At 44.5% G+C, this 16960-nt stretch overlaps 1 protein-coding gene across 2 annotated transcripts in view; it reads left to right on the top strand.

The window, feature by feature from the left end:
• zgc:77375 (uncharacterized protein LOC402927 homolog) overlaps window positions 1–16960 on the top strand; it is a 50188-nt gene that overhangs the window by 1421 nt on the left and 31807 nt on the right. For both annotated transcript variants that reach the window (XM_055648208.1, XM_055648207.1), the window contains exon 2: window positions 11534–11731. In XM_055648208.1, coding sequence (XP_055504183.1) covers window positions 11534–11731 — 198 coding nt within the window. The remainder of the gene's footprint in view (window positions 1–11533; window positions 11732–16960) is intronic.

Genomic DNA, 16960 nt, shown 5'->3' with positions numbered 1-16960 from the left:
TCGCAGAGGCACTGAGGCTGTGCGGGGGATTTTGTTTTTTTCAGATGGCCGGTCGTGGATTTTTTGAGGATAGCAGCATTTCCGCATGTACTGTAAATCAACTCCATTCCTGGGCTTCGTTCCTGTTTACGCCACGCGTCCTTCTACCAAATATCTGGCCGTTTGTCTTTTGGCTTGATGTTTAATTTAAAACTAGTTAGTTTCACTCCTAGAAGGCTCGGACTCTTTCACCACGGTACACGTTCAAGTCCCTACGTTGGGACCAGTTTGCATTTGTGATGCTGTGTTCGGTAGTCATTGCATTTTCTTTCTGTCGATCGGCGACACTGACAGAGGAAATGAATGATGATTCCGTATTCTGACAGGAAATCAAGCAGCGGTCTCCAATCCTCCTCGATGCAAGTGATACATAGATGCCGTTATACTGAACACTGTACTCTGAATCTCTGCCACACCAAACTTTGATTTTCATATTTATCTGATGGCATTGAAGATTTGTCCACGAGTCTACGACAATTCTCAGAACTTTGAAATCAGTTTCATCCCAGACCTGTTCTCCTGTAACATTCACTGTCACGTCCCCTCCTACACCCTACCTGATCCATAGGGCTGTTTGCAATCTACAAAGGCTAATTCATGTAACAGCGCAGGTTTATTTTTCGGGGGAACTGGTTCTTGTGGAAAATCCGCACAGTGAGAGGGAGAGCATGCAAACTCCACACAGTGGGGGTACCCAAGTTGAGGGATTACATTGGAGTTGTGCGTTTGAAATAGTTGTGTGGCTATTGTGTGGGCCTACATTTGTCTTATCAAGGATCTGCTGGGTGGAGCTATAGTTTTAAGAGTTAAAACTTTTATAGTTTTAAGACTTAAAACTATGTTATATTTGGGTTTCTTGAAAATAATTTCCACGTTACATTATACCCCGAATGTGGCAACAACTTGCCAACAGCTGGACGGCATCATCGTAAATATACCCATTCTAGACTCCCGACTGCTCAGAAAAATATCTCAAATCAGTGCTGTGACTAATAGGTCTCTGGACTGTTTAAATGAATTAGCGATCTCATGATTGCCCGATGGACACTGAGAATGTGCATGTACAGTACCTGGAGGTGCCAGGGACACCTCCAATGTACCTGAAATGTGGTCTCTGTGATGACCTCCCATTAAGAGTGAAGCATCACCCCACCTCTCCCACATTCCACTATCCTCATGGCCAACATACACTCCCTAGACAATAAGCTTGTACACTTAAGGGCACGATTGCTTTGCCAAAGGGATGTTGTGGTCTCTATTTCACAGAGATATGGTTTAATCCCATCTCTCCAGTCTCTGCCCTCCAGCCTGAAGGTTTCTAGATCCATTGTATGGACTGCATGGCGTCATTGGGAAAAGGGAGAGTCAGCATTGTCTGCCTTTGTGGTGCTCGGCATGGCGCCTGTCTGTCTAATCCAACTTCTGCTCCTCACATCTGGAACATCTGGCGGTGAAGTGCCATCCCTTCCACCTCCCAAGGGAATTCACCTTTATTATCATAACTGCAATCCACACCCTGCCCCAGGCAGTTGTTCAGTTATCATTTGAGGAATGATACAGGGTCGTTGTCAAATACCTTGCGGCATACCCTGATGCCTTTTCCATCATTGGCGGGAATTTCAACAAGTCAAGCTTGAAGATGACATTTTCAAGTTAACATCGGCATGTCTCCTGCAGCACCAGAGGATCAAACATCTGGTTGTGCTTCTTGTGTGTAGGCAGTGACTGAAGAGTGCAGCTCCAGTGAAGGGATACAGAGCTGGTCAGGAAAGGTAGAGGAATAACCTTGCTACTGCTTGGAGTCAGTAGACCGGGCGAACTTCAAGGACTTGGAAAGACTTCATAAGGTTATGTGTGGAGAGATGTATTCCTACAAGGACCATCCGAGTGCTCACTAACCAGAAGATGCAACTCAGTAGCTTAAATGACAACGTGCATCACTCCCGGATGAGCTTTCTAAGCCAGCGCTAATGATTTGCATGAAAGCTAATACTTTCTCTGCTTGCTTTGAAATGGAAAACAATAATGTACCTTCACAAGCCCCCACAACATCTGGCAACACTGTGATCTCAGTCACCGAGGCCAATGTCAGAAGATCCTTCTCGAGGATGAACCTTCGGAAAGTGTGCGGCCATAATGATATACCAGCCACGTTCACAAAACCTGCATGACTAACTGGCTGGAGTTTTCACGGATATCTTCAACCTCCCACGGCTATGATTCGAGGTTCCCACCTGCTTTAAAAGGACATCCATAATACCAGTGCCCGAGAAGAGCAAAATGACGTGCCTCAATGACTACCGACTGGTGGTACTCACATCCATTGTGATGAAGTGCTTTGAGATGTTGGTTATGATGCTAATGTGGCCCTTGTGGCTAAGGGGATCAGGGGGTATGGAGAGAAGGCAGGTACGGGATACTGAGTTGGATGATCAGCCATGATCATATTGAATGGCGGTGCAGGCTCGAAGGGCCGAATGGCCTACTCCTGCACCTAATTTCTATGTTTCTATGTTTCTAATCAACTCCTCCCTCGGTAATACACTGGACCTGCTTCAATTCACAGACTGCCACAACAGATCTTGCTGACTCTGAGCTAGACCACTTCATCAACACCATCATCCCTTCCAACCTCATCATCAATCTCAGGGGAACTGGGTCTCTGCTCCTCCCAATCAACTTGATCCTTTACCATCTCACCAGCAGACGTCAACCAGTTAAGATTGGCAACCACACCTTCAACACAGCAGGGGCACCTCAGGGCTGCGCACATCATTCCCCTAGTCTACTCTCTTTATACCCATTACGGTGTGGCTGTACACAGCTGCAACGCCGTCTTTATATTCACTGACGATACCACTGTCATTAGGTGAAAAACAAGTAACAATGAGTCGTGGTGCAGGAGGGAGATCAACAAGTTTGGCAGACCAACAGTCTTGCTCTCAATATTATCTACACAAAGGAACAGATTGTTGACTTCAGGAATGCACCATGCACCTGTCTTCATTGGCAGGACAGCAATGGAGAGAGTCAAAAGCTTCCAGGTCCTGGGTGTGTACATCTTTGTTGATCTGTTCTCGGCCCAGCCTGCTGGTGCAGTCATAAAGAAAGGACACCAATGTCTCTACTTCCTCGGGAGTATGAGGAGATTCAGTATGTCACCCTATACTCTACTGAACCTTTACAAATGTACAGTATAGAACACACTGACTGGTCGCATCACAGCCTAGTTCGGCAATTTGAAAACGCAAGAGTGGAGACAAGGCGGTAGAGATGTTGCCTCACAGCGCCAGAGACCCGGCTTCGATCCTGACTACGGGCGCTGTCTGTGCGGAGTTTGTACGTTCTCCCCGTTACCGGCGTGGGATTTCTCCGGGATTTCCGGTTTCCTCCCACACGTACAGGTCTGTAGGTTGATTGGCTTGGCAAAAATTGTAAATTGTCCCTATTGTATGTAGGATAGCGTGCGTGGTGTGCAAGGATCGCTGATTGGTGCGGACTCGGTAGGCCGCAGGGGCCTGTTTCTGCTCTGTATCTCTAAACAAAACTAATGAAGTGGTGGACGTTGCCCAGCCCATCAGGGTTTGATTTCCCCGCCATCGAGAGGATCTACAGAAGGTGCTGCCTCAACAACGCGGTGAATATCATCAAAGATCCACGTTACTTTGGCCACCCTCTCTTCTCGAGGTGTCATTGAGAAGATGCTACAGGAGTCTGAAAACTATTCCTTCCAGATTCAAGAATAGCATCTTCCCATCAACAACAACTATGAACTTTTCACTGCTATGATCGCTCTTAGCAAATTAGTTTTTGCACTATTATGATCCAGTTTACTTAGAATAATTGATCAGTTATTGTTGTTGTTGCATTTAATGTGCCTGGGTAGCTGCAGAAAGCAGGAATTTAGTTGTTCTGATTATACCTGGTGTATGTATACGACAAATAAGCACATATAGAACAGCACAGGTGCTTTGGCCCACAAAGTCTGTGCGGAACTTGATGCCAAGTTAAAGTGATCACCTCTGCCCGCATGTGATCCATGTCAAATGTCGAGTGTCAATCCCTTCGATGGTGGGGACGGGCAGTACCTGTGATGGACTGGTCAGTGTTCACCACTTTTTGCGATCTCCCTGGGTGTTCGAGTTGTCGAACTAGGCTGTGATGCAACCCGCCAATATACTCTCTACTGTATACCTGTAGAAGTCCAAGAGAGTATTCATCACCTTAGTAAACCTGCTCAGTCTTCCACGGACGTAGAGGCGTTGAAGGAGTTTCTTTATGATTGTATCAATGTGCTGGATCCAGGACAGGTTTTCAAAGATATTCTTGATAATCAGTTTGGAATGGATGATGGTGTTGAGCGTTGAGCTGTAGTCTATAAACAACCGACTGATGTATATATATAAGGAACTGCAGATATTGATTTAAACTGTAGATAGACGCAAAACGCTGGAGTAACTGAGCAGGGCAGGCAGCATCTTTGGAGAGAAGGAATGGGTGATGTTTTGGGTCGAGACCCTTCTTCAAACTGAAGAAGGGTCTCGACTCAAAAAGTCACCCATTCCTTCTCTCCAGAGATGCTGCCTGCCACACTGAGTTACTCCAGCAGTATGTGTTTTCATTGTTCAAGTGGTCCAGTGCAGTGGAGAGAGCTAGTGAGATCGCATCCTCCGTTGACTTGTTGCGACAGTAGGCATATTTTAGTGGGACTAGGTTCTTGTTGAGGTAGGAGTTGATATGTGCCGTGATCAACCTCTCAAAGCACATCATCACCACAAAGGTTCCCATTCCCAGCATATCCATGTGCTCATCTAAAAGCCTCTTAAATGCTGCATCGTATCTACCTCTACACCATCCCTGGAACCACAACTCTATATGAAGAGAATATTTGCCCTGCACAACTCCATCAAACTCCGCCTCTCACACTTTAAAGCTATGGCCTCCAATCATTGACATTTCCACCCTGGGAATAATGCTCCGACCACCTGACTTCCATAATTTTGTACTCTTCGATCAAGTCTTTCTTCAAAGTGATGTTCTAGAGAAAAGTCATGAATTTCTTGAATCTCATTCATTTCTTTTCAGTGCAACTCTGGAGGGCACGGTGGCGCAGCGGTAGAGTTGCTGCCTTGCAAAGCCAGGGACCCGGGTTCGATCCTGACTACGGGTGCTGTCTGTATGGAGTTTGTACGTTCTCCCTATGACCATGTGGGTTTTCTCCGGATGCTCCGGTTTCCTCCCACGCTCCAAAAATGTACAGGTTTGTAGGTTTATTCACTTTAGTAAAATTGTAGATTATCCCTAGTGTGTACTAATGAATGCACCCACGTCAGATAGTTGGGCTTTGCAAAACTGATGGTTCTAGAAAGCAAATGCATTTGGAGTTTGTAGACGGCTCAGGAAGTTATGAACCCATATAAAACCTTTGTATCGAATCCCAGAATCCCCAATTCAAACAGCTAACAATAGCCAGTTTCCTTTATTATCGTCACTTTTTTTGCATATCTTTCATTCATTTGTTCTGTATCTCTCTACATCGCTGTCTATATCTCTCGTTTCTCTTTCACCTGACTAGTCTGAAGAAGGATCTCGACCCGAAAACATCATGCATGCCTTCTCTCCAGAGATGCTGCCTGTCCCGCTGAGTTACAGGCTGAGCATCTGCAGTCCCGCTGAGCATATGCAGTTCATTCCTACACATCTCAGGTTAAACGAGTTCTATTAATAATTTCTCTCCTGGACGTGGTGTCACTGGAAGAACACGATTTTGCTCAAACCTGTAAAAAAACAAACTTTTCTGTGCTAACAAGCACTAAGTTTTGCATTTGTTTTTCCCAGCAGGGAGCTTCTCAAATTGTAAACCCATTATTGTGAAATTGTGGAGGAGGGAACTGCAGATGCTGGTTAACACTGAAGATTGACACAAGATGTTGGAGTAACTTGGCAGCATTTGTGGATGGAAAGAATGGGTGACATTTCGGGTCGAGACCTGACTTCAGACTGAGAGTCATGGGGGAGAGGGAGACACAGAGATAAGGAAGGGAAAGGTATAAAAACGAGACATCAAAGCGAAAGAGGGATGTGAATCGAAAGAGGAATCAGATTCTTGCCATGGAGGGAGTACAGAGAAGGTTCACCAGACTGATTCCTGGGATGTCAGGACTTTCATATGAAGAAAGACTGGATAGACTCGGCTTGTACTCGCTAGAATTTAGGAGATTGAGGGGGAATGTTATAGAAACTTACAAAATTCTTAAGGGGTTGGACAGGCTAGATGCAGGAAGATTGTTCCCGATGTTGGGGAAGTCCAGGACAAGGGGTCACATTTTAAGATAAGGGGGAAATCTTTTAGGACCGAGATGAGAAAAACATTTTTCACACAGAGAGTGGTGAATCTGTGGAATTCTCTGTCACAGAAAGTAGTTGAGGCCAGTTCATTGGCTATATTTAAGAGGGAGTTACATGTCACCCTTGTGGCTAAAGGGATCAGGGGGTATGGAGAGAAGGCAGGTACAGGAAACTGAGTTGGATGATCAGTCATGATCATATTGAATGGCGGTGCAGGCTCTAAGGGCCGAATGGCCTACTCCTGCACCTATTTTCTATGTTTCTATGAAAGCGAAATATGAGGTGCTGTTCCTCCAATTTGCGCTGGGCCTCACTCTGACAATGGAGGAGATTCCCTGGTTTACATGAGAGTGTTTGCTTTCACTAATAGAACTAGTTGGCTGAGGCTTTCAGCTTTTGTTCTTGATAATTCACGAGTTTCTCCCATTAAAGTGAATGAATGGGAGTATAAATGAACAGGACATTGCTGGCTGAGACAATTGATAAATGGAAAACTTGAATTTGGGTGGTTGTGTTTTTGGAGAAGTATCCAATTATCAGTAATCTGATTAATAAAATGCTGGAGTAACTCAGCGGGACAAGCAGCATCTCTGGAGAGCAGGAATGGGTGACATTTTAGGTCGCGACCCTTCTTCAGACCAGAGTCAGGCCATTGTTAAACTAGGCCATTGTAAGCTGTTTGCTCGGTGAGAACGAGAAGCTGGGCGCAAACAGCTACCAATGGCCTGTTGCCTTTATCATCGTTACTTTTTTGCGTATCTTTCATTCATTTGTTCTATATCTCTACATCACCGTCTATATCTCTCGTCTCCCTTTCCCCCGACTCTATTCTGAAGAAGGGTCTCGACACAAAACGTCACCCATTCTTTCTCTCCAGAGATGCTGCCTTTCCAGCATTTTGTATCGATCCTCTGCAGTTCCTTCCTACACATCTGATTAATAACAGTTATAGCTGTGCACAAGAATCGGCCTCTGCAATCATCGGCATACAAGATGAGAGGATAAATCTGTTCTGACTGGTGTGCGTGTTAAATGACAGCAAACCAAATAACTAAATCATAATAATGCATCTCAAGTCAGATCGATTCACATGCTTGTACGCATGAACTGCAAGGCATTTATATATTTAAGGTGTTAGTATATTCAGCATAATAGCATTGTCATTGGTTCATCATCACAGGTTTCTTGTTGCTGAAGTCATTAAAAATATTTTGAGACAAACAGCTTCCAATAAAAATGTAAGTAGATTTGGTTTTGTGTTCCAAAGAAGTTTGCTGTGGAGGTAGTGTTAAATATATTTTAGTTCAGGGCACTTTCATATTTATGGAATATTTTGGACTGTGTTGCTTCTTGCAGCGTTCATACATGATTAGGTAGGTCTGTTCCACCATTCAATCGTGGCTGATCTATCTCTCCCTCCTAACCCCACTCTCCTGCCTTCTTCACATAACATCCGGCACCCGTACTAATCAACAATGTGAGAGAGGGAATGGGTGAGTTGTTGCCTTAGGAGGGCAACAAATGTCGGGGGTTGCAAGAAATTAAAGGGACATCACTGGGCCTTGAAAAAAGAAAATAGAATAACTTGTTCTGAAAAGAGAGGGCCGGCATGTGCCAAGAGCAGAATGGAGATGATGAGAGGTTTGTTATGGTTGGTGTCTTCTTCAGAGGGAGTCTCTCAGGATTGAAGATGACTTGGAGCCATACAGCACGGGCACAGGCCCATATCGACCCATCTACACTAGTCCCATCTGCCTGCATTTGATCCATCTCCCTCTAAACTTTTCTTATCCATGTACCTGTCCAAATTGATGGATTGCAATTCATTAAATAGATAGTGCAAAATATAATGAAATTTAAAACAATTTGTTTTAAAGCTTGCAAGGTTAAGTAGTAAAACGTGAAGTAGTCCATTTTACCAGGTCATTTTCGGGTGGGACGGTGGCACAGGGGTAGAGTTGCTGCCTTACAGCACCAGGGACTCAGGTTCGATCCTGACTACGGGTGCTGCCTATACGCAGTTTGTATGTTCTCCCCGTGACAACGTGGGTTTTCTCTGGGTGCGCCGGTTTCCTCCCACACTCCAAGGTTTCTCCCACACTCCAACCCACACTTGTAGATTAATTGGCATTGGTAAAAATAGTAAATTGTTCCTAGTGCGTAGGATAGTGCAAGTGTACGGGGTCGATGATGACTGGGTGGGCTGAAGGGCCTGTTTTCATGTTGTATCTATAGACTAAATGTTGTTCTATTGGACTTGCTTACACTGGTCTTTTGAGGTTTGAGGTGGTTTACGAGGCCATTGTGGGATCGGGAGACTCTTCCAATGATGGGGAATGTGGTGACCGATGGGGCAGGACTCCTGTGTGACCCCTGATTCACTGCCCCATTGATCACAATATCATCTGCAACGCTCCTGCTCCACCTTGAGCAATCATGGGCCGGTCATTCCCAGGTGCGGGCGGGAAGGTGGCATTTCATTACGGAGGACACTTTAAGCACATCCCTGAATCTTTTCCACAGTCTACAAGGGTTTGTAGAAATGGATTACCTAGTGAACCCTGTCAGTGACACTCTAGTCTATGGCTCCAAGTAGAATCCAGATTCCTGACAAAGGCGAAGATTTATCCAAGAAAGGACAAGAGGGACATGTAGACTCATAGAGTGATACAGTGTGGAAGCAGTCCCTTTGACCCAACTTGCCCACACCGGCCAATATGACCCCCCTACAATAGCCCCACCTGCCTGCACTTGGTCCCTATTCCTCCAAACTTGTCCTTATCTTATTGAGAATAAAATAGTAATTCCATGTCTAAATTACTGTGCACTTATGGAATTGTGAATATTATTAGTAAAATTTGTCTCCTTCGAAGTGTGAGTGTGGGGTAATAATTTGAATTTTTTATTCTTTTTGATGCATTGGCTTGATGCTTTTCAATGTTGAAAATGCTACGTCAATGTATGGACGGTTTAGAAGAAAATCACACTGCCGAATTTTCTGTTGCAGACTTGTTCATTGCACATCGTTCATTGAATGAAAGTGAAATTTGTGACCATTCGTATCGCTAATATTGCCACTATCTATAACTCATTGGCATCGATCTGAAAGAGGTGGCTTTAGAGATTATGGAAGTATTAATAGTGATATTTCAAGAATCACTAGAGTCAGGAATGGTTCCAGGCGGTTGGAAAATTGTCAATATTGTCCCGCTGTACAAGAAAGGGAGCAAGGCAGAATAATGGAAACTAAACCGGTTATTCTGACTCCAGTAGTTAGTGAGATTTTAGACTCTATTATAACGGATGAGGTTATGGAGTACTTAGAATTTCATGATGAAATAGGCTGAAGTCAGAATAGTTTTGTGAGGGGGAGATCTTGCTTGACAAATCCACTGGAATTCCTTGAAGAACTAGCAGGCCAGATAAAGGATAGTCAGTGCATGTTGTTTACCTAGATTTTCAGAGAGCCTTTGATAAGGTGCCACACATGTGGCTGCTAAGGAAGATGAGAGCCCATGATATCAAAGGGCAGATACTAGCATGGATAGCAGGTTGGCTGGATGGCAGAAGACTAAGAGTGGCAACAAAGGAGGCCTTTTCTGGTTGGTTCCTCGGGGTCAGTGCTTGGGCCGCTACTCTTCACGTTGAATATTAATCATTTAGATGAACCGATTGACGGCTTTCTGGCCAAGTTTGCAAATGATACGGAAATAGGTGGAGGGGCAGATAGTGTAGAGAAAGCAGGGACTCTGCAGAAGGACTTGGACAGGTTGGCAAAGTGGGCAGTGAAAAGGCAGATGCAATACGGTGTGAAGTCATGCATTTTAGTAGTAGAAATAAAGGCATAGACTATTTTCTAAATGAGGGAGAGAATCCAGAAATCGTAGGTGCAAAGGGAATTGGGAGTGCCAGTGCACGATTCCCAGAAAGTTAATTTGCAAGTCAAATCAGTAGTAAGGAAGGACCAAACGCATTTGGAGTATTGTGAACAATTTTGGGCCCCATATCTGAGGAAGGATGTGCTGGCTCTGGAGAGGGTCCAGAGGGGGTTTTCAAGAATATGATCCCAGGAATGAGTGAGTTAACATACGATGAGAGTTTGACGGCACTGAGCTTCTATTCGCTGGGGTTTAGAAGGATGAGGGGGACCTCATTTAAACTTACCGAATAATGAAAGACTTGGATCAAGGTGTGGAGAGAATGTTTCCACTAGCGGGAGTGTCGAGGACCAGAGGTCGTAGCCTCAGAATTAAAGGTGCTCGTTTAGGATCGAGATGAGGAGGAATTTCTTTAGTCAGAGGGTGGTGAATCTGTGGAATTGTTTTCCGCAGAAGGCGGTCGAGGCCAAGTCTGCTATTTTTAAGGCAGAAATGGATAGATTCTTGAATAGTACAGGTGTCAGACATTATGAGGAGAAGGCAGGAGAATGGGGTTAGGAGGGAGAGATAGATCAGCCGTGATTGAATAATGGAGTAGACATGATGGGTGAATGGCCTAATTCTGCTCCTTTGCCAATGTGCCATATCATTCCATTTCTGCGTACTTTAATTTCTACATCATCCTTAACAAGTATAACTATTGATTTATTTGATCAATCGAATATTTCAGAATTTAAAATCTAATGTCTGCTGATCACTCATTTTTGCTTTATGAATTTGATGTCCCACAGAGGCACGATGTTACGGGTAGATATTAAGTACAAGACTTTTAATTTTACCGATAATCAATCCCGTGTGAAGCTGTTTTGCATTAGTGAAGCATTTTAAATGGTCTTTCAAAATGTATTATTAAATCTTTATGCATGTCCATTTTAAACTTCCATATAAATATTTGCAAGACCTTAAAAGCTGAGCTGGCTCCTCTTTAATAGTCTGGGAGTGACTAATTGTTAAAAAACTATGCAGATTATAGAATCTGTGTCTGAAGAAGGGTCTCGACCCAAAACATCACCTATTCCTTTTCTCCGGAGATGTTGCCTGTCCCGCTGAATTACTCCAGCATTTTGTGTCTATCTTTGGTTTAAACCAGCAACTGCAGTTCCTTCCTCCACACTTAGAATCCATGTTGATTTGTTCTGAGTTTTGCTGTTGTACGTCTCTAGACATTGTTGAAGAATTGATTATATGTTTGTCTGCTCCGTTTTCAGCCCACCTTTGGCCTCCTTGTTGACATTGATGGAGTGCTGGTGCGAGGAAAAACACCTATACCGGCTGCCAGGGAGGCTTTCAAGAAGATCGTGAATCCCAAGGGGGAGTTTTTAATGCCTGTGGTGTTCGTCACAAATTCAGGAAATTGTGTTCGACAAGCAAAAGCCGACCAGCTAACTGGGGTGTTGGGAGTACAAGTAAGTACCAAACGTTAAAGATGTTCAAATAGGAGGAACTTGCAGATTGAACCAATCAATGTCGGACCTGTAGGCCTTTGCATGATGATTACATTGCTTGTAGGTAATTAAAACGTTGTACGTCTTTGGAGTGTGGATGGAAACCAAAGTTTCGGAGAAAACCCACGCAGGCCACAGGAAGAACGTGCAAACTCTGTACCGACAGCACCTGTAGTCAGGATCGAACCCGGGTCTCTGGCACTGTAAGGCAGTAATTCTATCACTGCCCCACTGTGCTGCCTCTAATTTATTCGACTGCACAAATGTGATATGTTTCTTTTTTACAGATTGTGCATATTTGTTTTTGTGAGGGAGTTGTGGATAAAATGGATAACTCCTTCATTTGGTCAATTGACTTTTTGTCTTGCACATTTGCACAAAATCTTGAAGTGAACTGATTTCATCACAAGCTTCTCTCACCAATGTTTGTGTCCACATCGAATGAATACACTTACGGAGGCACTGGTGACCACACAAGGCCACAGTGCACTAGATCTATCTTCTTCTTATCGAGTCCACACACAAGATTAGAAGTTGTTCAGCCAGAGCTGAGCACACTTCCCGTGTCTGCCTTGTCGCTTCTTGTGCGTGGTGGTGGAAAGCTTGGTGGAAACAGGGCTGCGACGTGAACGCTCTTTCCTTGACCCCAGTAGATCAATAACAACTTAGCGTTACGTGTCATTGAGTGCACAGCAGATTAAGGAGCTATGTGGAAGCAGAAATGGGACCTCAATATTCTGAACTGATAAACAAAGTGTGGGTGAAGGTAAGGTGAGACCCTTCTTCGTGGGATAGCGATATCAAGTTTGGCAAATAGTTTATTAGGACTATCTTGAGAGTTATTAATTGAACATTTGATTTATTGTTCTTTGTTTATTATCATCACTTGTACTGAGAGACAGAGACATATTTTGCATGCTGGGGAAGCATATATTATACGTGAGTACATCACGTAGTGTAAGAGGAAAATAAAACAATGGAAATGGAAAGTCTAACATGGCAGGACCTACACAGTGAATGCTAGGGATCTGGGAGTGTTGTAGAGCAGAGGGATCTAGGAGTGCAGATACATAGTTCGATGAAGGTGGCATCACAGGTAGATAAGGTGGTCAAAAAGGCTTTTGGCACATTGGCCTTCATTATTCACTGAGTAGAGAAGTTGGGAAGTTATGTTGCAGTCATATAAGATGTAGGTGAGGCTGCATTTAGACTATTGTGTTCAGTTCTGGGCACTATGTTATAGGAAAGATGTTGTCAAGGTGGAAAGGCTGCAGAGAAGATTTACGTGGATGATGCCTGGGGCTAGAGGGTCTGAGCTGTAGGGAGGGGTAGAGTAGGCTGGGTCTCTATTCCCTGGAGCGCAGGAGGATGAGGGGGTGATCTTCTAGAGGTGTTTAAAACCATGAGAGGAGTAGATCGGGTAGATGCACAGAGTCTCTTGCCCAGAGTAGGCGAATCGAGGACCAGAGAACGTAGGTTTAAGGTGAAGGGGAAAAGATTTAATCGAAATCCGAGGGGTAACTTCTTCACACAAAGGGTGGTGGGTGTATGGAACGAGCTGCAAGAGGAGGTAGTTGAGGCTGGGTCTATTGCAATGTTTAAGAAACAATTAGACAGGTACGTGGGTATGACAGGTTAAGAGGGACATGGGCCAAAGACAGGCAGGTGGGGCTGGTGTAGATGCAACATGTTGATTGGTTTGGGCATGTTTCCACGTTGTATGACTCTATAACAGAGTGTAGAACATGGTACGACAGCAAGAGGGAAAATACAGACACAAATAGTGCAAGGGCCACAAGACGATAGATTGGAAGATTGAAAATTCATCCTTGGGACATGAGAGGTCACCTCAAGAATCTGATAACAGCAGGAAAGTAGCTGTTCTTGACTAGGATGGTGTACTATGGTGTACAAACTTTTATATCCCCTGCCTGGTGGGAATGAGGGAGAGGGAGTGGTCCTTGATTATGTTGGCTATTTTACTGAGGCAACGTAAAGTGTAGATGGAGTTGATGGGGGTGGGGGCTGGTACACATGATAGACTGGACTATGTTCACAATTCTCTGCAATTTCTTGTGGTCTTGGCATAACAGTTACCATGTCCAGTTGCGGTGCATCTGGATGGAATGCCTTTGTAGAAATTGATAGGAGTCATTGCAGAAATGCCAAATTGCCTTTGTTTTCAGAGGAAGCAGAGGCCCTGGTGTGCATTCTTGGTTGCAGTGTTAATATGGTTGGACAAAAACAAATTGTTGGCGATGTTTACATTTTTGGAACTTAAAGCACCCGACCATCTCCACTTCAGCGCCATTGATATGGATTGGACCATGTGCTTCCTGAACTCCTTGATATTGAGGAAAAGGTCCTTGGCTGGACACCATGTTACTAAGTTCTCTATCTCCTTCCTGTAACCTGTCGTGTCATTGTTTGAAGTTTGACCCACTATGGTGGGTCATCTGCAAATTTGTAAACAGAGTTTTGAACAGAAGTTGGCCGCACAGCAGTGGGTTGTGTTTAGCTGAGAGTGATGATCACTGCTTGCACTCCAAAAAATATTGCAAATGTTTGTATCTGCTATTAAGTTCTGGCTGTTACCCCTATTTAAATGGATAAGGAAACACACCGTGCAAGTTTTAACCATAGGTACTCTTAGCTTGGATCCACCAAGCCCATCCCAACCGTTTTCAGAAGGCCTTCAATAAGGTGCTGTACATCAGGCTGCTAGGAAAGATGAGAGCCCGTCCAGATGGTGAGGAGGAACTTCTCTAGTCAGAAGATTGTTAATCTGTGGAACTCATTGTACAGAGATTGCCACAGGAGGCCAAATCAGGAGGCCATTGTTAATCTGTGGAACTCATTGCCACAGAGGGCTGTGGAGGCCAAATCAGTGGATATTTTTAAGGCAGAGATAGACAAATTCTTGATTAGAACGGTGTCAAAGGTCAGGGGGAGAAGGCAGGAAATTGGGATCAGGAGGCCAAGATCAGTCATGATTGAATGGCGGAGTGGACTCAATGGGCCGAATGGCCTAATTATACTCCTACAACTTGTAAACCATGGATCACATTAGTTCTATCCCACCTTCGCTTGTTACAATTTACAGAGGCCAATTAATCTTAAAACCTGCACCTCATGGGGATGTGGGAGGAAACCGGAGCATGCGGAGGAAACCCATGAGGTCACAGGGAGAGTGTGCGTGCTCACACAGAGAGCACCCGAGGTCAGGATTGAACCTGGGTCTCTCGTGCTGTAAGGCAGCAGCTCCACCAGCTGCGCAACTGTGCCGCCCATGTCTTAGGGAGACATGATCTACTGGTCCTCATTACGTGACCACAGAGTTTTGTTCCTCACAACTGTTTGCAACTTGGACAGTTCGCGAGTCGGTAATGCAGCTGCCTCACACATTAACCCCCCCCCCCCCCCCCCCCCCCCCACACACACACACACACCCACACTAACCCCCCAAATTAAAAAAAAAAAGGAAATGCAGCTGCCTGGTGGTAAATTCATGGCCAAACGAGGAGAATATGTTGACCATTGAGATCCTGCCACAATTGGTGGCGGTTTCCTGCAGCCTCACAGCAGCCATCCACCTGTTACCCAAAGACTCGACCGTAAGATGTGCGGCAGGCATAGGTTGGTCACGTAAACCTGGGAAGGACTTGCACGCCAGGAGTGTGTAGGAAGGAACTGCAGGTGCTGGCTATACACCAAAGATAGACGCAAAATGCTGGAGTAACTCAGCGGGACAGGCAGCATCTCTGGGGAAAAGGAACGGGGGATCTTTCGGATCTAGACCTTTTAATGTTTTAGATTTGAAAAGAACAATAACTGTGTTTGGGATCTTCACAGTCTCAGAGCTATAGGTAGGAGACCCGAGTCTGATGCCTGGGAGGGTTGCATGTCACGGCTGAAATTTATCAGGAAAATAAACAGATGGGAAAACAAACCAGCTGTTAAGGTCTGGGTGCTTTAATTTGATTTGGATTTGGTGATTCGAGCAGTTGTGCTAAGCCTACAAGATCTGGAGATGGCACCCATAAATCTGTTCTTGCTATCGTCATCAGCTTTGACAGAAGGAGTAGGTTTTAATGTTCCCTGTTGTTGTAATATGTATAATCCTGCTGCCAATGCTATCCTATTTGAGAACATTCTTGTTTTGGGCTGTTAACATTCTCGTTGCTCAACAAAAGATTCTTTCTCCTTAGCTTGAAGACATTTTGTCATGCATCTGAATCTGTGACTGCAAATATTGGTGATAGGTGTGGGGGAAAGGAGTCGGAGTGGTGGATTGAATGGGAGGACAGATACAAAATGCTGGAGTAACTCAGCGGGACAGGCAGCATCTCAGGAGAGAAGGAATGGGTGACGTTTTGGGTCGAGACCCTTCTTCAGACTGCCTGACCCGTTGAGTTACTCCAGCATTTTGTGTCTGTCTTCAGTTTAAACCAGCATCTGCAGTTCCTTCCTACACTTTGAATGGGAGGAGTTCAGTGACTAAGGTGTTAACAGTCTTCAGAGCGCAGGAGAGAAAAGCGGAGTAGTATTTTGTCTAAATACTAATGTTGTAATCGAGATTCTATTTATAGCAGTGTGATAAATAGAGCATAAAATAATTGCTTAACCAGCGTAATGAATGCAGAACAGAACATCCAATTTCATATTATAAGGAGAGTACCCATTGGGTAAATAGTGGCTCTGTCTTGAATGGAAAAGTATTACTAATAGAAATGCAATTAATTTACAGTTTAGGGTCTTGACCTGAAACGTCACTCATTCCTTCTCTCCAGAGATGCTGCCTGTTACTCCAGCATTTTGTGTCTATCTTCGGTTTAAACCAGCATCTGCAGTTCCTTCCTACACAGATCCACAGAGTCTTTTGCCCAGAGTAGGTGAATCGAGGCCCAGAGGACTAGGTTTAATTCTAGAGTGGTATTTAGACAGACTTCCAAACGAAGTATTAAAGAATCTGGCTGACATGTATGGCCTAATTTTAAAATAATTTAAAGCAGAGTTAAGATCCTGTCCCACTTTCCCGAGTTACGAATTCTCCCGAGTTTTCCTCTTGATTCAAACTCGGAGAATGTCCGTAGCGAGTCCGTAGGAGTCCGTGGATATATTGTAGCGGCTCGTTATTCCAGCCGTAGGTACTCGGGGCATCAGGTAAGTCGGGACGTTTTTTCGGCACGA

This window comes from Leucoraja erinacea, chromosome 16 (assembly GCF_028641065.1).
Source record: "Leucoraja erinacea ecotype New England chromosome 16, Leri_hhj_1, whole genome shotgun sequence".
In the NCBI taxonomy this organism is placed as follows: Eukaryota; Metazoa; Chordata; class Chondrichthyes; order Rajiformes; family Rajidae; genus Leucoraja; species Leucoraja erinaceus.
Note: the sequence above shows the minus strand (reverse complement) of the source record. Positions and strands in the feature narration are given on the sequence as shown.